A 21232-nucleotide genomic window follows, 5' to 3' on the forward strand; every position below is an offset into this window, starting at 1 on the left:
AGAAGTACCTATGGCTTGAGCAGAGCACTACTGCTGTGGGCCTCACACAGCAATAACACCTATATCTGCAATATTGCTTTCCCTGTGACGGACTTGACATCCACTAGCCTGTTATTATAGATGTTGTTTTCTCTCTATAACGACGGTTTGATGCACAAATTGTTGTATGAGTGTCCCCTCTCCTTCTGCCTGACCTGATTCTTTCTTCTGTAGCCTCTTGCTGGAGTCACGGGAATGGATATCTAGCCTCGCTATTGAGCGTTTTCACTTGTCTAAGCAATTCTGCTTAATCTTCATCACTTGTGTCAGATAAATCGAAGTGCAGATAACTGGGGTAGGGGGGAAACTTTTCATGTTCAGTTCAGCTGAAATACTTACAGAGCCTCCAGCGGCGTCTACCAGCCTTCCTGTGCCTCCTCGTGGCCTCATAACAGCTTCCAGCGACCGTGAACGGAAGCCAGCGGGTCAGTTGACACTCCGACTTGCGTGCACAGGGAAGCCGAAAAGCCACTCGGAGCCCGCGAGGCGGTACAGAAAGGCTGCTAGACGTCGCTGGAGGCTGTGCAAGTAAGACGGGGGGGGGGGGGGGGGAGGTTTGTGCTATTTCAGCTGCTTACTTTAAAGAGAAACTCCGACCAAGAATTGAACTTTATCCCAATCAGTAGCTGATACCCACTTTTACATGAAAAATATAATGATTTTCACAAACAGACCATCAGGGGGCGCTGTATGACTGATTTTGTGCTGAAACCCCTCCCACAAGAGGCTCTGGTACCGTACGGTACTCTGGGCAAACTGCCACAATGTAACAATGACACACACAGGAAATGGCTGTTTATAGCTGTCTGTTAAAGCCAGAACAGCTACATAATCTGCCCACAGTAACAATGTCACCATGTAATACATGTCAGAATGTGAATCTGGGAGAGGAAAGATTTTACAATGAGCAAACTCTGACTAAATCATGTATACATAATTATTGTAAAAAATTAAGCACCTTTTTATATTAAATTATTTTCACTGGAGTTCCTCTTTAAGGAGTACTGTCACCGATGCTCCTGTCCCCGCCTCTGGTTCACTTCTGGTATTTCCGACTTTAAATTCGTAAAAGCCTGCGCGGCCGTGTCCTTGCTCCTGTTGACGTCACCAGGTGTGTACTGCGCAGGCACAGACTACTGGGCCTGCGCAATACACTCCTGGTGACGTCAGTGGGAGCGAGGACACGGCCGCGCAGGCGCAGTGGTTTTTACGACTTTAAAGTCAGAAATTCCAGAAGTGAACTGGATGCGGGGACTGGAGAATCGGTGAGTGGCTGCGCGGGCACAGGACGTCTGCGGGGGACCATTAGAAGCCCCGGGTAAGTTCAAATCTCTTTACCCCTCCCCTCCCCCACAGTACTCCTTTAATCAACCTGGCAAGCACATGCATGATTCCTGCTGGTGCCGGATACTGGGGACTCTGCTGTATGCACACAGGGGAAACTCAAAAAATAAGATTATCGAGCAAAAGTCCATTTATATCAGTAATTCAACTTAAAAGGTAAAACTATCTCAAGCCTTTATTTGTTATAAATTTTTGATGATTGTGGCTTACAGCTTATGAAAACCTCAAAATCTCAGACCATTAGATTATTGTACAAATGTTCAATATTCTAGGATCAAAACGTCAGACTCTAATCAGCTAATTCATCCAAAACACCTGAAAAGGATTCCTATTTCATATATGAGTGGCAACTTTTAAGCTGAATTACTGAAATAAATGGACTTTGTCAAAATATTCAAATTTTTCAAGTGTCACTCCTATCTCTCTCTCTCTCTCTCTCTCTCTCTCTCTCTCTCTCTCTCTCTCTCTCTCTCTCTCTCTCTCTCTCTCTCTCTCTCTCTCTCTCTCTCTCTCTCTCTCTCTCTCTCTCCTCTCTCTTCTCTCTTCTCTCTCTCTCTCTCTCTCTCTCTCTCTCTCTCTCTCTCTCTCTCTCTCTCTCTCTGTGCTGCATGTGTGTGTGTATATCTCCCTTTAATCTTCAATTTGCTTTATTTGCCCTATGCATCAAGGGCGGAGTTAGAAAAAAAAAAAGTGGTAAAGCAGTCTACATATTTCAGAGCTGGTTCTCACAGCCTTCTGCAGGACGGCTGGCGGTGGCTCATTTAGCACTACCGTGCAGAAAAGTTTTCAGCAGCGGTTACCAGGGGTTTTGTTGTCATGAGACGACAGGCTCTATCACGAGGTTTAGGCGAGATATGCTGCCATGTATTTGCATGGAATGGCGGTAGATCCCTTTTGAAGCGGTTTAACACCCAGCATTACAACTTTGCTTTAAAAGATTGCTTACAGCTTACAAACTATTATGCCAGATTTTTTTTTAAGCAGAAATTCACTGAATGGGTTAAACATGACATTTTAGTGTTGGATTTAACTAGGAATCCGCATCCATTCTTATCTACAGTTACAAAATGTATCTTTATTTGGAATACAAATAGACCTTTGAAAAGCCTGCAGGGGAAGCCCTCTTTGTTCTCTCAGAGCAGTGTTTGTTTGTTACATTGTAGATAGATACATTTGTAACTAAACAAGCAAGCACGGAGGAGGATTTCTAGCTAAATGCAGCACTAAAATGTCATGTTTAATCCATTCAGTGAATTTCTGATAAAAAAAAAATCTGGCATAATAGTTTATAAGCTGTAAGCAATCTTTTAAAGCAAAGTTGAAATGCTGGGTGTTAGACCACTTTAAAGAGACACTGAAGTCTAGTTTTTTTACCTTGTTTTTACGTTATTTTCTTATTTATCCTTCTTCAGCATTAAATTCTAAGCTGAATCCCCGCATCCCCGCAGCAAAACGAGTTATTTAAAGCCCTGAAATTTCCCTGCAAACTTCCAGGGCTCGCATTTATTGTACTACCTGGTAGCCAGTAGCACTGCCTCCTCTTCAGTCAATCTCTACTGATCTCCGCCTCTCCCTGCCCCTCTCAGTCTTCTTTCACTGAGAGGGGTGTGGAGAGGCGGAGATTGACTGGAGTAGAGGCAGAGCTACAGGGCAAAGCTCTGCCTCTACCAGGCAGCAAGATATATATCTCTTGCAAAGTCGTGGAACTTTGCAGGTCAATTTCAGAGCTATAAATAACTCATTCTGCTGCAGGTATGCAGCGATTCAGCTTTTAATGCTGAAGAAGGATGAATAAGAAAATAAAGTAAAAAACGGGACTCTCTTTAAGTGAAGCTTTATATAGCCAGGGAAACCGCCACCTTTACTGCCTGTCTGAACCAGCCTTTACAATTTGTTGTGATGTAATCTCTATTGGAGTTGCTTAGCATATGACCAGATTGATGCGTGCAATTGTCTTGCTAAATGCTTTTTTCTTGTTTTGCATGTAATGTAGGGCTTAAAGAACTGTCTCCTGCACCGCTTAACCTGAAACGTCTTAGTAAAGACACCCTGGCTATTGAACCCATTCTGATTATTATATCTCCCGGAGCCGACCCGTCCCAGGAACTACAGGAGCTGGCCAGTGCTGAGGTGGGAAGGGAGTGTTACCGAGAAGTGAGTATATATTCCGCCCCTTATCTTTACTAAACGGAGATCTGCATTAGCAAAGCTCTCCTGCGGTCTAGTCACAGTTGCTGAAAGGAACTATTTAGACATGTAGATCTACCTAAACAAACACAGAAACACAGAGCAGTGACTTCTTCAGCAACTATATGTGGAAAAAAAAATTTCATTGTGTCCTGTGCAAGAGTTCGGGTCCACGTACCACAGGATTATTTTACGCAGTAGTGGAACTGAGTTTAAAGAGTACATTATTTGATGGAAAATTGCTGTCAGTTTTATTAACAGAACCTTTTGGTTTTATACTGGGTGGGAGGAGGCGCCTCAATGTGAGTGTCGGAAGACAATGTTAGTGTTAGTAAAATTTTCAAGGTAAAGTTTAATCAACCGATTTTGTAATTGGATCAGTGCATCAACCGGGTTACTCAATCCCCAAGTAGCCAACGTCGAAGAAGTGACGTTCCGTCTAGTGCACATGTGTCGAACTCCAGGCCTGGAGGGCCAGATCCATGCCAGTGTTTAGGATGGACTGAGAAAGAGAGGAATGTCTATCTGATGGACCACACCTTTCCTGATTCAGACCCATCAATTCATTTGAGCTGTGTCAAAAATGTGTGAGGATCTCAGACCTCAAAGGACCGGTTTGAAATCCCGGGTCTAGTGAAAATTAAGCCTTTATTGAATCACGTGAAACCGAAAGAACATGTTTGCTCACATGTTTCGGGCACACAATGGTCCTCAGTCATAGCACTGCATATGCCTAAGGACCATTGTGTGTCTGAAACATGCCAACAAAAATGTTCTGGGGGTTTTAAGTGATTCAATAATGGCTTACATTTTCACCGGACCATTGTGCGGAACCACACTTGTTCGATGTTGTTGTTAGTTAAGGAACAATCTTACCTCAATGACCTCAAATGCTGAAAACAGCTGACTTTACTGAGCACTTAGGAAAATGTCAATTCATAAAGGCTGTAATGGCATGAAAAACTGAAGTTAGCGAACAGCGAGTTAAATTACCGACTTGTGTGGTAAATACCTTAACATGTCAGTAAATGTCAATTCATAAAAGTTAGAACATGTGGTAAAAACACGAAAAATTACCGGCTGCTCTGGGCTGGCGATATGAGACTGATATGAGAATGGTAACTGTGTGAAAGCCACAAGCAGAAGGAATAAGCTATGATTGAAAGGAGCAGAAGCCAATAGAAACAGCTCCTGTCTGCGTCAGGTCCTGCTGATCCAATGCTGATAGGAAGCTCAGGCTTCTCGGGTGGAACACATGTTTCTTAGGACAAAGATTGTAATGATCATATGATGTCTCCCACAATGCATCAGTACTCAATATGCAAATCATCCTTTTGATGTCTGTGAAAACTAAACAAACCTTCAGATCCGCTGGAATCCAATGATGTGCAAGCTTGTTAATTGTGCAGAGCCAAACTAATACAACATGCGTACAGACTGTTTCAGGCTGGGTGGTCCTCAGTGCATGGCATGGATTAATTTGGCTCTATGGGGTAGAATTTCAAACAATGGAAGAAACAGCAGTCCCTGGAGCTCAACTGTGTTATTGTATACGCCAGGGAGTCAACCAGTCCACACCCGGATCCTTAAGGGTGTAACGTTCCACAGCAGCAAACAAAGAAATGACTGGGTCTCCACCTGGGTAAATGCAGTTGTAGCATAAATTTATTGCACCATAGTGACAGACAAACACGACGTTTCGGCCAGCAGGCCTTTATCAAGTGTTACACTTGATACACTTGATAAAGGCCTGCTGGCCGAAACGTTGTGTTTGTCTGTCACTATGGTGCAATAAATTTATGCTACTACTGCATTTACCCAGGTGGAGACCCAGTCATTTCTTTGTTTGCTGCTGTAGAATTTCAAACACCCAGAGTTACAGATTGCCCTGGGCTCTGCAGGTCCTTAGACAATGCCCTTGTTTCTTTGTCTTTGTAAATACCACCGTACCAGCCATCACCTCATATACTCAGGGACTTTATCAGGGCTAAAAACTAACTTTTCTCTAATGTTCCCGCTGATATATATGGTAAAATACATGAGGGTGCTTCGTTTCTGGTTCACTTTAAGAGCCGTCCACTTGCAGGAATCTCTGTGCGGTTGCTATGAATGTGCTGACTCTAGTGTAACATTGTGTTTGTAGGTGGCGATGGGACAAGGCCAAGCCGATCTGGCCATCCAAACACTGAGAGAATGCGCCCGGGAAGGAGAATGGCTCTGCCTCAAGAATCTGCATCTTGTCATTTCTTGGCTGCCGGTCCTGGAAAAGGCACGTCACACACAAATACTTCCCCACTTACCCTTATAAACAGATCCTTTTCACTGTCATGTTTTTCACTGTCATTCATGAAAGCCACATTGTAACTGTATCAGCAACAATCCGAAAGTAATGTCACATTCACACTACACAGGGATCTTCATTTTCTAGGGACACAGACCTTTAAAGGACACTTGAGGTGACAGAGATATGGAGGCTGACATATTTATTCCCTTTTATGAGTACCAGTTGCCGAACATCTTGCTGCTCTGCCTGTAATACTTGTAGCCCATAGCCCCTGAACAAGCTTGCAGGTCTGATGTTTCTGACTGTATTAGCCGCATGTTTGTTTTAGGTGTTTGGTTCAGACACTACTGCAGGCAAAGAGATCAGCAGGGCAGCCTGACAGCTAAAATACCCATGGTGCATACAGATAGAAATGAGGAGGCCAGAATCAGTGTTTATTAACCACTTCACAACTGAGGGTTTTTACCTCTTGAGCACCAGAGCAATTTTCACCTTTCAGCGCTCCTTCCATTCATTCGTCTATAACTTTATCATTACTTATCACAATGAAATTAACTATATCTTGTTCTTTTCGCCACCAATTAGGCTTTCTTTAGGTGGGACATTATGCCTAGAATTATTTTATTCTAAATGTGTTTTAATGGGAAAATAGGAAAAAATGTGGGAAAAAAATTATTATTTTTCAGTTTTCTGCCTTTATAGTTTTTAAATAATGCATGCTACTGTAATTAAAACCCATGAAATGTATTTGCCCTTTTGTCCAGGTTATAAAACCGTTTAAATTATGTCCCTATCACAATGTTTGGCGCCAATATTTTATTTGGAAATAAAGGTGCATTTTTTTTCAGTTTTGCATCCATCCCTAATTACAAGCCCATAGGTTATAAAGTAACAGTGTTATACCCTCTTGACATAAATATTTAAAAAGTTCAGTCCATAAGGAAACTATTTATGTATTTTTTTTTATTGTAATTTTTTTTTTATTACAAAAAAGAAAAAATTGGGGAGTGTAGGAGGTAATGAGTTAATTTTTAGTGTAAAAGTAATGTATTTGTATATGAAAAATGCTTTAGGGTGTAGTTTTACTATTTGGCCACAAGATGGCCACAGTAAATTTTTGTTTATGCGACCTGCAAGCGTACAGGAAGTACCCCCCAGAGGGTTTTTTTTTTGTTACAGATTTTCTTTAACCACTTGACGTCCGTAGTGGTAACCCCCCCCTAAAGACCAGGCTCTTTGTTGCAGTGCTGGGCTGTGCAGGCTTTTCAGCCTCACGCACAGCCCAGCTTAGGTGCTCAGCGATCGGACTCGCCTCCTTTTTTTTGTCCCCAAGGGGACATGCTGCCGGAGGGGTCTGATCGCTGCTGCCACTTTTTTTTTTTTTTCGAGGCTGTTTCTCTCCCCTTCCTCCCTCCCTCCCTCCCCTTCCCTCCTCCCCTCCGATGCCTGCATTGGAACAGGACTGCGATCCGTCCTGTTCCGCCTCTCATAGGCATCAGCCTATGAGAGGACGGCGCTCCCCGGCCAATCAGAGGCGGGGGATCACCGATCTCGTACAGCGCTGCGGCCCCCGGCAGCGCTGTACGCTTATAAACAAAGGGGATTTCTTTCCCCTTATGTTTACAAGCAGCCTGCTAGCCACGATCGCCGGCTAGCAGGCTATTCACGGAACTCCGCTCCGTGAACGGGCAGTGAACGATCACGCATGCGCGCGGTCGTTCCCTGGGAATCTGCAGCCCCAGGACTTGACGCCAATTGGCGTTAGGCGGTCCTGGGGTTGCCGCAGCGGTCACGCCCATTGGCGTGAGGCGGTCTTCAAGTAGTTAAGCAAATATTTTCTCTAAATTTAAAAATAGCATTTGCCATGCAAAAATGATTGGCAAAAATGTGCAAGCAACACTGGTTACAATGTATGATGATAGAGAAGGTGGCTCTTGGTGGGTACTGACAGAAATGGTGCCCATGATAGGTACTGACAGAAATGATAGCTCCTGATGGTTGCTGACAGAAGTGGGGCCTGTGGTGGGTGAGATGTGGCTACCTGGTTGCTTGCTAACAGAGATCATAGATGTATAGTCACCCAGCATTACTCAAAACAGATCCTTACCTTGCCACCACCCTGCTGATCATCTGTCTCTAGTACTTTAGCCATAGATCCTGAACAAGCACACAGATCAGATGTTTCCGTCAAAAAATCTAACAAGATTACCGGCAATCACATGCTTGTTTCAGGTGTGTGATTCAGACACTACTGACGCCAGAATGATCAGCAAGACTGCCAGGCAACTGGTATTGTTTAAAAGGAAACAAATGTGGCAGCCTCCATATCCCTCTCACTTCAGGTTCCCTTTAAAGGACATCTAAGGTGAAAATAAACTGAAGAGAAAAACAATTATATCTATCCTCGGTCTTCTAAAAATGACCTTTTTTTAGATATGCGACAGTTTTCCTTTATATTTAAATCTAGTTTTTAAAGTGAACCTCCAGACTAAAAATCCACTTGGGGCTTGATTTACTAAGCGGTGCTAACCTACTTAGCACGTCTAAAGTCTTTAGGCGTGCTAACCAGGGTGCTAAGTAGGTTAGCACCGGTTTTCTCAATCAGATCTCACATTTCAACTGAGTTTAGACGTGCTAAAGGCCAGTGCTAAAGTTAGCACCGTTTTGTAAATCGAGCCCTTGGTGTTTCTTTAACAGTTTCGCAGCATTAGAACTTTGTTTTTCTTACCAAAGCATTGTTTTTAGCTGTACAGAAGAAAATTGCCCGGGCATTTTTTCCCCTGATGCTGTGCAAAGAATGATGGAATTTCTGATGATGTTGTTCTCGTTCTGCTGTTTTTGGTGCAAACATTTGAGATTTGAAGCCTAGCGCTCGCAGCTGTGAGGAGTGATCAGGACACAGGACAGTTGGAACTGTCTCCTGCTCCCTGTCACCTCCTTTCAACCAAAAAGATGGCTGCTCCCATGAAAAAGATGGCTGCCGCCATGAAATCACAAACCTTTGCCTGTTCTTTTAAAACAGGGTTTGAATTAACATAACTAATGTAACTTAATAACAGTATGTTTGTTTAGGCTCAAGTTTGCCTTTAAGTTTTTTTACGGTTTCATTGTCTCTGCTCTATGACACATTCATTGAAGTATGCTAGAGCTCAATTCTATGAACTATTGACCCTTTTTATTGCTTTCCTGCTCTCAGAAGCCATTTACTGACAGGAAAGTGTTTTATGGCTGTAAATTATTATCAGTGAGGGTTATCGTATAGTCTGACCCAGTCCTAACTCAGGCACTGCCACTTACATACCTGATATTTAACTCTTCCAGGCAGAGAAAGAAAAAAAGGAACACAGCATAGTTATTTGTGTGCTAGGCACTGTACATACACGCCTATCTCATCATGTCACGTCACCTCAGGTATCCTTTAATCCCACAGATGGTGAGGTGTTCAGTCACAGGCTTCCCTTATAAAAATAGTCTTTAAACAGAATTCCTTTCCTTTGCAGAGACTGAAATGCCCTCAGCACAAAGTGTGGTCTGCAGTCTCCTTCTGCTTAGCATGTCATTGTCAATTATTTTGGTATTTTCCATATTTCGGCGGAACGGTTACAGAAATTCCCTGAGAGGAATAACATGCTGTGTTGATTACATTTATGCATGGACTAACAACCTGATCTCTGAACTTTTAACAGGAATTAAATGCTCTCCAGCCGAAGCCTGGCTTCCGTCTGTGGCTCACGGCAGAGGTGCACCCCAAATTCACCCCGATATTACTGCAGTCCAGTCTGAAGATCACATATGAGGTAAATTTCCACTGGTGTATAATGGATATAAATCACTGATCGTGTTCTGTATGGAAACAATAAAGTACTAGTGTCCTCCGGATAGTAACAGCCGTTTTCATTTAATCAATTAAGGAAACATGTTATTCATTTTATTTTAGACCTACTGTCTTCTGATTATTTTTCAGCATAATCACCTCCTTTATTAAAAGGACAACTGTAACCAATAACAAAAATTAAATACTTGCCTAAAAAGATCCCTTAGAGCAGTCATGTCCAAAGTCCAGCCCGGGGGCCAAATGCGGCCTACCAAGCCTTTTCTGGTGGCCCCCGAAGCTCTCCACAGTTGTTCATTCCATGCGGCCGCAGGCCGTAGCTGCAGTGCCACATGCAGGGGCCGCCTTGTGTTGGCGTTCTGTTTCCCCCTTTGCCCATCTGTAGGTTATGAGCCACCACTGTAGCAGTAGGAGCCACTGATTAGCAGCCACCATTATGTCAGCAGCAGTAACAGCCACTGATTAGCAGCCACCATTATGTCAGCAGCAGTAACATCCACTGATTAGCAGCTGCCACTGTGCCAGCAGCAGTAACAGCCACTGATTAGCAGCCGCCACTGTCCCTGCAGCAATAACAGCCACTGATTAGCAGCTGCCACTGTGCCAGCAGAAGTAACAGCCACAGATTAGCAGCCGCCACTGTGGCAGCAGAAGTAACAGCCACTGATTATCAGCCGCCACTGTGCCAACAGCAGTCACAGCCACTAATTAGCAGCCGCCACTGTCCCTGCAGCAATAACTGCCACTGATTAGCAGCTGCCACTGTGCCAGCAGAAGTAACAGCCACAGATTAGCAGCCGCCACTGTGGCAGCAGAAGTAACAGCCACTGATTATCAGCCGCCACTGTGCCAGCAGCAGTAACAGCCACTGATTAGCAGCTGCCCCTGAGCCAGCAGCAGCCACTGTGCCAGCAGCAGTAACAGCCAATGATGAGCAGCATCCACTGAGCCAGCAGAAGTAATAGCCACTGATTAGCAGCCACCACTATGCCAGCAGCAATAACAGCCACTGATTAGCAGCTGCCACTGTGCCAGCAGCAGTAACAGCCACTGATTAGCAGCTGCCACTGTGCCAGCAGCAGTAACAGCCACTGATTAGCAGCTGCCACTGTGCCAGCAGCAGTAACCGCCACTGATTAGCAGCTGCCATTGTGGCAGCAGCAGTAACCGCCACTGATTAGCAGCCGCCACTGTGCCAGCAGAAGTAACGGCCACTGATTAGCAGCCGCCATTGTGGCAGCAGAAGTAACAACCACTAATTAGCAGCTGCCACTGTGCCAGCAGCAGTAACAGCCACTGATTAGCAGCTGCCACTGTGCCAGCACCAGTAACGCCACTGATTAGCAGCTGCCACTGTGCTAGCACCAGTAAAAGCCATTGCTTAGCTGCTGCCATTGTGCTAACTGCTACCGAGTGTATGTGGGTTTTTCCTGTGGAAATGTTGTATTTGGCAAAATGTCACGGAGAACCGTGTATTTCTGAGAAGACCCAAAGATGCAGCTGGCAGGATACTTGAATGGGGGATCAGTGGTTCAACGAGGGAACTCCGAGAGAAATAGGAAGGCTCTTGAGGATCCAATAATGATGGCCAATAAGGATATTGGCAGTGAACATGTTTTTCTTGTTCTTGCTTCATATCGATACAAAGGCTTTAAAGTGAACCACGAGTGAGACGAAGCACCCTCATGTATTTTACCATTTATATCAGTGGGAACATTAGAAAAGAAAAATTACCCTGCTCTCTGTTTCATCCTTCACTGTTCTGCTTGCTTCTTAGCAGCCCTGATAAAATCCCAGACTGAGCATTCAGTCTGACTTTGCTATAATGACTCAGCTATAATGATTCCTGAGCAGAGCCAGAAGGGGGCAGGCTTGGGCTGAAAAAGACATCAGAGAACACAGATTCAGGTAAAATAATGATTCCTGAGCAAAGCCAGCCTGAATGCTCAGTCTGGGATTTTATCAGGACTGGTAATAAGCAAGCTGAACAGTGAAGAATGAAACAGAAAGCAGGTGTTTTCTCTAATGTTCCCACTGATATATATGATAAAATACATGAGGGTGCTTCGTCTCTGGTTCACTCTAATGCTCCTTAAGAGTATATGGAGCACCCGGTGCTACCCTGAGGTCTCCTAAGATGAACTGTGACTAGAAATCACTGAGCCCCCTCCAGAACTTTGGATGCTGCATGGATGGAGACATTCATTTCTCCAGATCGGAAGACCTCAAATCTGGAGGAGGAGAAAAGGAGCAGCAGGGACCAGAATATTGAATACACGTCGGCTTTGGAGGTCACTAGGAAGTCAGCAGGAGAAACACTTCACTTCATTTAGCAGCTGCTTTCATTTCTGCCAGCTGCTAAGTGTTTACAAATGCACATCTTACATAAGCCAAGCTTATTCTGAGCATAAAATATGGCTGTGCTAATTTCTGGGAAATTAAGGGCTTTGCGTAAGCGTTTTCTTTTAACTGTCAGACGCAAGCTGGAGTTCTGCTGAAAAGCCTGTAATAGGAGTATTCATAGGTTTTACTAATAAACACTTTATGCCGGCTCTGAAAGATCTGTACATTACCTGCGAAGTGCATAGATTTACATTCAACCCTGAAACTTTCCTCCGAAGGTGCAATCCGGGACAAGCTCACTGGTTTTTTACCGGATAGAGGTCTGATGAAGGTGTCTGACAGGTGCAGAAGCAGAGGGGACACCTCTAATACTGAGACTGATATCAGCAGTACAATTGTCATTATTACAAGTAGCCCCCAACTTACAAACACCTGACTTATAAATGACCCACGGATACGAAAGGCCCGAAAATTGAAAATTTGAGTCTGTGGGAACAAGTCAAAAATGTGTTTTTTTTCCCGAAAAGCCTCAATCTGTTTATGTAACATTAACAAAAGCATTGAAAGCATTTTTCACACCTTTGATCCCACAAAGCTGTAGATCTCTGGAACCATTGCTCTGCAGAGAAACTGCACAATACAGCAGCTCCAAGAGGCTGTAGTTCCATCTACAAACCTATATTTTGATGCTGAGGAATTTCTACCTTTAGTGGTAGAAATTTGTAGCTGATGTTACTTGATCACAGCTTGACTTCACTTCTTCTTCAGGGATTCTATGAAATGTAGGTCATGAAGGGTAGAGAGAGATTGGCACTAGATGCAAGCCTGACAGCCGTTTCAAGGTTACCTGCTTCCTCAGAAGCTACAGAACAGATCTGTAGCCTCTGATGAAGTGGGTAACCGTGAAAAGGTCATCAGGCTCCCCTCACCCCCACTGCCAACACTAGTGTCTGTACGCAGACCAATGAAGATGCGTTTTATAAGCAGTGTCACGTCTTCTCACTTGTGTACTATAAAATATACCGTAGTTGTTCTGACTCGCCCTAAACAGACTGAACCTGGTCCGAGACCCCCAGGGAAAGTTACAGCACAACCCCACAGTGATTTTACAACAGTTCGCAAGCTATTATCGTGACCTGTACGACGATACAACCACAGACAGGGATAGGACTCAGGCTCCAGACATCCTGAACCACCTTGCTAACATACCTATCCCTAGGTTTGATGCCTCTCAGATTTCACTCCTTAACACCTCTATCTCAACAGAGGAGGTCCTAGAGGCCATCAAGTCTCTGAAACCCTCTAAGGCCCCTGGTCCGGATGAATATTCACCACAATATTATAAAACATTTAACCTCCTTGCCGGTCTAATTAATCCAGCAAGGAGGCAGAGCAGCACTTATTTTTTTTAAATCATGTAGCGAGCCCAGGGTTAGCTACATGATAGCCGCTGAGCGGCGGCATCCCCCCACCCACTCCGATCGCCTTCGGCGATCAGAGTAAGCAGGAAATCCCGTTCAGAACGGGATTTCCTGCAGGGCTTCCCCGGTCGCCATGGCGGGATGACATCACCGACGTCATGGACGTCGGGACGTCACAGGGAATCCCGATCCGCCCCTCAGCGCTGCCTGGCACTGATTGGCCACGCTGCGCAGGGGTCTGGGGCGGGGGGGGGGGTGGCTCGGCGCGGCGGGTAGCGGCGAATCGGCGGCGAGCGGCGGCGATCGCGTACTACACGCAGCTAGCAAAGTAAAAAAAATTATGCAAATCGGCCCAGCGGGACCTGAGAAATCCTCCTGCACAGGTTACCCCGAGCTGAGCTCGGGATAACCGTCAAGGAGGTTAAAGAGATACTCGCTCCAGAGATAGCTATACTTATGAACAGGTTAATGAATGGAGAGGAAGAGCTTTCTCCCGAAATGCTAAGGGCCACTATAGTGGTAATCCCTTTAACCTGGAAAGGACCCGGCTGAAGTCAAAAATTACCAACCTATTTCTCTCATAAATATTGACCTGAAAATTATGGCCAAAGTACTGGCTACGAAACTCAACAAATGTCTCCCCTCTGTTATCCATCTGGACCAGACAGGCTTTATTATGGGCAGACAAACCACCGATAATGTCCAGAGGATTCTGGGGTTGATAGAACGCATGTGGTCCTGTCGGACGCTTTTTCTGCTCCTCTCTCTCTCTGGACGCGGAGAAGGCGTTTGACAGGGTTGACTGGAGATAAATGAGATTAGTTCTTCAAAGATTCAGTATCCCAGGGGGCTTCCTGAATGCTATCAGAAGCATGTACACAGTTCCTACAGCAGCTGTGTGTAACATGGGCCTAGTGTCACAACAATTCCCAATCCTCAACGGGACCCGACAGGGGTGTCCCCTCTCTCCTTTCCTATTTGCAATGTGTATCGAGCCTCTTGCCATCCTGATAAGACAATGACCTGATACCTCAGGGATCGAGATTGGAGGGAAATCATACAAGGTGGCACTATTTGCCGATGATACCATTTTCTCACTCTCTAACCCACAGGTCTCTCTCCCTAACCTATTCAAACACATAGACAGACAGATTTTGTGAAATCTCCGGTTTCAAAATTACCAAAACAAAATCAGAAGCAATGGCTTTTGGCCTCTCTGAGATCCAACAACAGGCTCTAGCCTCTGCTTTTGGTTTCAAATTTAGGGATAAAGGAATTAAATATTTTGGAGTACTTCTCACCCCAAAACTAGATCAAATGTATGGTGCAAATTACTCCCCCATATTGTCAACTCTTCATGGCCTACTTAATGAATGGTCCCATTATCACCTATCCCTTACGGGTCGAATTGCAGCGGTCAAGATGACCTTACTCCCCAAATTGTTATACCTGTTTAGAGCCCTCCCCATAGCAGCAATTTTAAGAGACATAAAGAAACTCCAGTCCCATATCATTACATTTATATGGAACCACAAGCCTCCCAGAATCAAATACCAATATCTGGCCAGAAGTAAGATACAAGGAGTGTTTGGGGCCCCTCACCTACTTTCCTACTTCTATGCTGCTCGCTTAGCACAAACACTACAATGGTCCTCTCCCCCAGGCAGGACTAGATGGGTGGATTTAGAGGCTTCATCTGTTGCTCCCTTCTCAATCTTTAGTCTCATCTGGACTCCCCACCCAGATACTCCTCACCTCCCGGAGAACCCCATCATTTTACAATCAATATCCCTTTGGAAAAAATAAACCAAAAGTTATCCTTGGATAAACACCCTTCTCAACTAGTCTCCTTATTTGGCAATAAAGACACCCCCCCCCCCCGGTCTTCAGTCAACAGGCTGGCACCACTGGATAGGCAAAAATGCTCTTTGCATATCTAACCTCTTTGAAGGACAGGTAGATACTTTCATGGCAAGCAATCTCTTCTAAACACTCCCTACCTCCTTCGGAGATTTTTCACTATTTACAATTAAGAGGGTTTGCTATCTCTATGATCAAGAAAGGCCTTCGACCTAAGCTTTGCAAGATAGAAAAGATGTATTTACATAATTACTCAGACAAAGGTCTTATTTCAGATTTGTACTCTACCTTATGGTATTAGTCTTTAGATGAGGTTACCGCTGCCATGAGTAAGTGGAAGGCCAGACTAAACAAAACACTGGATGACAAGGGGTGGCTTTCTATTTTTAACAGAATGGCCAAGTCTTCTATCAACTGCATTTTAAGGGAGCGTGCTTACAAAATTTTTTATGATTGGTACCGCACTCCCTCTAAAATGCATTTATGGAACCTGGTACAAACTGATAAATGTTACAGAGGTTGTGGGCAAAGTGCAGATCAATTTCATTGTTGGTGGAGTTGCCCTTGTGTCAAGTCCTTCTAAATAATGTGTTTTCAATTAATCTCTGAGGTTTTGGGAATTGAGGTTCAGGTCGACCCTTGGATGGCATTATTCCATAGACATAAGCCCCGCCTTTCAAAATGCTTCAATGCATTTATAGCCCATGTATGCAACGCTGCTCAATCTCTAATAGCGTAAACATGGAAAAATTCCCCGCCCCATAGATCGGCTCTTATTCTCAAAATTAAAGAAATATACTCAATGGAATACATCGCTTCCTCTACAACTAACAAACCAGATAAATTCCTTGACACATGGAGTCAATGGTCGACCTGGTCCTCATCCCAATAAATTCTACCTCTTAGCCCCTAATTCACCTTGTAGATTCCCTTTGTGAGAAAGGTTACTCTAATACGGATTCTCTACCTCTCGGGATCGCATTTCGTGCACGGATAATATGACACATATACTGTCATTATGACTAATGTGTCAGATTTTTGTTAACGGTTACACTGTTATTATGCTGTTTTTCTTTGTTATTTTTGGTTGTTTTATTTAATTTTGCCTTTTGTCTGCCCGCATCTCAGGATATACTCTGTATGATTATAATACATGATGCTGGTTGTACATGCAGACATGTTGTGAAGCAATATATGGTTTGTGCCCCACTCCATTTTGGATGTGCTGTTATATAATGTGTCATTAAGCTTTTTCAATAAAAAGAAAGATGAAAAAAAATATATAGTTGTTCTTTTATAAAAACATGTTGGAAGAAGCTAATGCTGTTTTTTTTCATACATTTAAGGCACCACCTGGATTAAAGAAAAATCTGCTGAGAACATATGAGTCTTGGACAGCAGAGCAAGTGGGTAAAGGTGGCCAGGTGTCCCGAGCACAGGCTTTGTTCAGCTTGGCATGGTTTCATGCTGTGTGCCAGGAGAGGAGAAACTATATCCCGCAGGTAAGAACGTCTGGTTCTCTTCTGTGTATAGCTGTCATGTTACCTTGGATAATCCAGTATACCAAAGAGAAAGTTACTGGTTGAACTCGATGGACGTATGTCTTTTTTCAACCAAAATAACTATGAAACTGAAACAGGCACTACAATCGCTAGTGCAAGCAAAACAGGTCAGTATTTCTAAGATGTCAGGAGGACCAGATCGAGTAAAATTCCTCATATCCAAGATGCGTGCTCTGAACATACAGGTAGTGCAGAATTATTAGGCAAATGAGTATTTTGACCACATCATCCTCTTTATGCATGTTGTCTTACTTCAAGCTGTATAGGCTCGAAAGCCTACTACCAATTAAGCATATTAGGTGATGTGCATCTCTGTAATGAGAAGGGGTGTGGTCTAATGACATCAACACCCTATATCAGGTGTGCATAATTATTAGGCCACTTCCCTTCCTTTGGCAAAATAGGTCAAAAGAAGGACTTGACAGGCTCAGAAAAGTCAAAAATAGTGAGATATCTTGCAAAGGGATGCAGCACTCTTAAAATTGCAAAGCTTCTGAAGCGTGATCATCGAACAATCAAGCGTTTCGTTCAAAATAGTCAACAGGGTCGCAAGAAGCGTGTGGAAAAACCAAGGCGCAAAATAACTGTCCATGAACTGAGAAAAGTCAAGTAGGCAGCTGCCAAGATGCCACTTGGCACCAGTTTGGCCATATTTCAGAGCTGCAACATCACTGGAGTGCCCAAAAGCACAAGGTGTGCAATACTCAGAGACATGGCCAAGGTAAGAAAGGCTGAAAGACGACCACCACTGAACAAGACACACAAGCTGAAACGTCAAGACTGGGCCAAGAAGTATCTCAAGACTGATTTTGCTAAGGTTTTATGGACTGATGAAATGAGAGTGAGTCTTGATGGGCCAGATGGATGGGCCTGTGGCTTGGTAAAGGACAGAGAGGTCCAGTCCGACTCAGACGCCAGCAAGGTGGAGGTGGAGTACTGGTTTAGGCTGGTATCATCAAAGATGAGCTTGTGGGGCCTTTTCGGGTTGAGGATGGAGTCAAGCTCAACTCCCAGTCCTACTGCCAGTTTCTGGAAGACACCTTCTTCAAGCAGTGGTACAGGAAGAAGTCTGCATCCTTCAAGAAAAACATGATTTTCATGCAGGACTATGTTCCATCACACGCGTCCAAGTACTCCACAGCGTGGCTGGCAAGAAAGGGTATAAAAGAAGAAAAACTAATGACATGGCCTCTGTGTTCACCAGATCTGAACCCCATTGAGAACCTGTGGTCCATCATAAAATGTGAAATTTACAAGGAGGGAAAACAGTACACCTCTCTGAACAGTGCCTGGGAGGCTGTGGTTGCTGCTGCATGCAATGTTGATGGTGAACAGATCAAAACACTGACAGAATCCATGGATGGCAGGCTTTTGAGTGTCCTTGCAAAGAAAGGTGGCTATATTGGTCACTGATTTGTTTTTGTTTTGTTTTTGAATGTCAGAAATGTATATTTGTGAATGTTGAGATGTTATATTGGTTTCACTGGTAAAAATAAATAATTGAAATGGGTATATATTTGTTTTTTGTTAAGTTGCCTAATAATTATGCACAGTAATAGTCACCTGCACACACAGATATCTCCCTAAAATAGCTAAAACTAAAAACAAACTAAAAACTACTTTCAAAAATATTCAGCTTTGATATTAATGAGTTTTTTTGGGTTCATTGAGAACATGGTTGTTGTTCAATAATAAAATTATTCCGCAAAAATACCACTTGCCTAATAATTCTGCACTCCCTGTAGAAGTAAGACGTTCATATGAAGTCCTCAAAAGAAGCAGTTTGGCACTTGCATCAAATGTATCTTAAAGAGAACCCGAGGTGGGATTTAATTATGTTAGTGGGGCACAGAGGCTGGTTGTGCACACTAACACCAGCCTCTGTTGCCCCATGGTGTGCCTCCAGGACCCCCCTGCGCGCCGCTATCCCCTCCGCAGTGCTAGCGACACGCAGCGTGTCGCCAGCACAATTTTTACCTATGCCTGTCTTTTAGCGCCACTCCCCCGCCTCCTCTGTATCGGCGCTACCCGCCCGCGTCCCTTCCCTCCAATCAGCGGGAGGGAAGGGACGCGGGTGGGTAGCGCCGATGCGGAGGCGGCGGGGAAGCGGCGCTAACAGACAGGCATAGGTAAACATTGTGCTGGCGACACACTGCGTGCCGCTAGCACTGCGGAGGGGATAGCAGCGCGCAGGGGGGTCCTGGAGGCACACCATGGGGCAACAGAGGCTGGTGTTAGTGTTCACAACCAGCCTCTGTGCCCCACTAACATAATTAAATCCCACCTCGGGTTTTCTTTAAAGGACAACTTTACTCAAACTAATGAGATAAACAATTGTATCTATCCTCCTACTTCTAAAAATGACTTTTTTAGCTATCCCATGGTTTTATTTTATACTCAACTTTTTTACGTTTTTACTGTTCCATGACCTCTTCTCAATGACACATGCATTGAAGTATGCCAGAACTAAAATCTATTAACTATTGACCCTTTTTATCTATTTCCTGCTCTCAGAAGCCATTTACTGCCATGAAAAAGTTTTATGGCTGCAATTCCTTATTACGAAGGGTTACGCTATAGTCTGACCCAGTCCTGACCCAGAAACTGTCACTTGCATACCTGATTTTTAACTCTTTCAGGCAGAGAAAGAAAAAAAAGGAACACAGCATGGTTTTTTGTGTGCTAGGCACTGTACATACACATGTCTATCTCATCATGTCGCATGTCACCTCGGATGTACTTTAAGAAAGCTTTAATGTCACAACAAACTGCGTGCATATTTATAAATCACAGATCCTACCCGGTCTAGCATGGCTGTAGGGTCAGGGGGGAGCTGTGGTGTGCCTGACGATCGTTTGAGCGTCCACTGATGCTCTGTGTGCCTTGGATAATGCTACATCACAAAACCTGGTGCACGTAGCAGGGGCTCCGAGCTCTGCCACTTCACGGGACCCCGGATCCCCATGAAACACCAATAGGGGTAGTGCAGGCGAGCCCTGGTGCCGCCACCAGGGGATTCACCCACACTGCCTCCATATAATGCTGAATGTAAAACACAGGAGAAGCAAATGCTCACTCCCAGCCTGCAATCCGCCATTTTAATATGGTCAGCAGGCAGCCCATCAGCCAATCAAGTGCAATGTTCTATGCCCACGCCTGCAGTACCAAATCTAGCAGGAGTTGCGTAAGTTCAGCAACATTCAGGTGAGAGGCTTCGGTTGGAAATAATGGAAGATGTCACTAGCGTTCTTCTATGTACGCCCCTTTTTTAGCAAAGGCAGCGGTTCACAAAATCAGTACAAGAGTGTAATGTTTTCTGAGTTCCTGTCCAAGAGCAAGTATACTGATCAGGATGCCAGTATCAAGGTGTGCTTCAGAAATTACTACAGCCAAAAGAATAGCGGAACAGTCAAGCAACTGATATTTATTTTAAAAGAATAAAAATGGCAGCCTACTTGTTTCTCTCACTTTAAGATTCCTTTACCTGGAACTCAGGCCATAAAAATCCGGTTGTCTTAGAGAACCAAGCTACCTTCCTTGATCCATTAGGCAATTACTTTTACAACTTTTTCATTCTAATTCTTAAAGTCCAACTAAACCTAAAATGACCAACTTCTGAGAAATGCAATCCCTTGACTGGTAAATTCTGCTGAACATGACAGATGTACAGTGTAGCTTTAACCACTTTCTCCTCCTGGACGTAGAGCTACGTCCAGGAGGCCATGTGCGCTCCCGTGGCCGATCACGCGCGTACACGCGGGCTCCCGGCCGCAGATTGTTAGCTCAGGAATCAATGAATCGGGCCATGGTGCCCGACCACTGATACCTCTCCCTCGCAGAAAAAGCGACCGCTTCTCTCAGAAGCCTCGTTTTTTGTGCCTCCTACGTCCCTCTAAGCGTACATGTTATGCTTAGAGTGACGTCATGTAAACAAACCTAAAAAAAGTAAAACTACATCTACATAAAAAAATAAATAAACATATATTTACATACGAAAAATTACTGTTTACATCCCACCCTCCCAAAAATACCCAAATAAAATGTTTAACCACTTCAGGATTCTGCGTACGCATAAGTACGCCCCTGAATCCTGAAGCGGTTTCCATGGAAACGGCCGCTCGTATGAGCCGTTCCATTTCAGTTCACGGAGGGTGTCTCCGTGAACACCCTGCGAGCCTCCGAACGCGGCTCGCAGGGTAAATGTAAGCACGCAGCAGCGCCGTAGAGGAGATCGGCGATCCCCGGCCTCTGATTCGCCGGGGATCGCCGGCATCTGATAGGCTGAAGCCTATCTGAGGCGGCGCAGGACGGATTTCCGTACCTGCGCAGCCCACAATGAAGAGGAAAGGAAGGGAAGGAG

At 44.4% G+C, this 21232-nt stretch overlaps 1 protein-coding gene across 2 annotated transcripts in view; it reads left to right on the top strand.

Moving 5' to 3' along the window:
* Nucleotides 1–21232, top strand: part of DYNC2H1 (dynein cytoplasmic 2 heavy chain 1) — a 508393-nt gene that overhangs the window by 305749 nt on the left and 181412 nt on the right. For both annotated transcript variants that reach the window (XM_068266870.1, XM_068266871.1), the window contains exons 76-79: nucleotides 3377–3537; nucleotides 5714–5839; nucleotides 9541–9651; nucleotides 16657–16812. In XM_068266870.1, the coding sequence (XP_068122971.1) occupies nucleotides 3377–3537; nucleotides 5714–5839; nucleotides 9541–9651; nucleotides 16657–16812 (554 nt within the window). The remainder of the gene's footprint in view (nucleotides 1–3376; nucleotides 3538–5713; nucleotides 5840–9540; nucleotides 9652–16656; nucleotides 16813–21232) is intronic.

This window comes from Hyperolius riggenbachi, chromosome 2, assembly GCF_040937935.1.
Source record: "Hyperolius riggenbachi isolate aHypRig1 chromosome 2, aHypRig1.pri, whole genome shotgun sequence".
Classification (NCBI taxonomy): Eukaryota; Metazoa; Chordata; class Amphibia; order Anura; family Hyperoliidae; genus Hyperolius; species Hyperolius riggenbachi.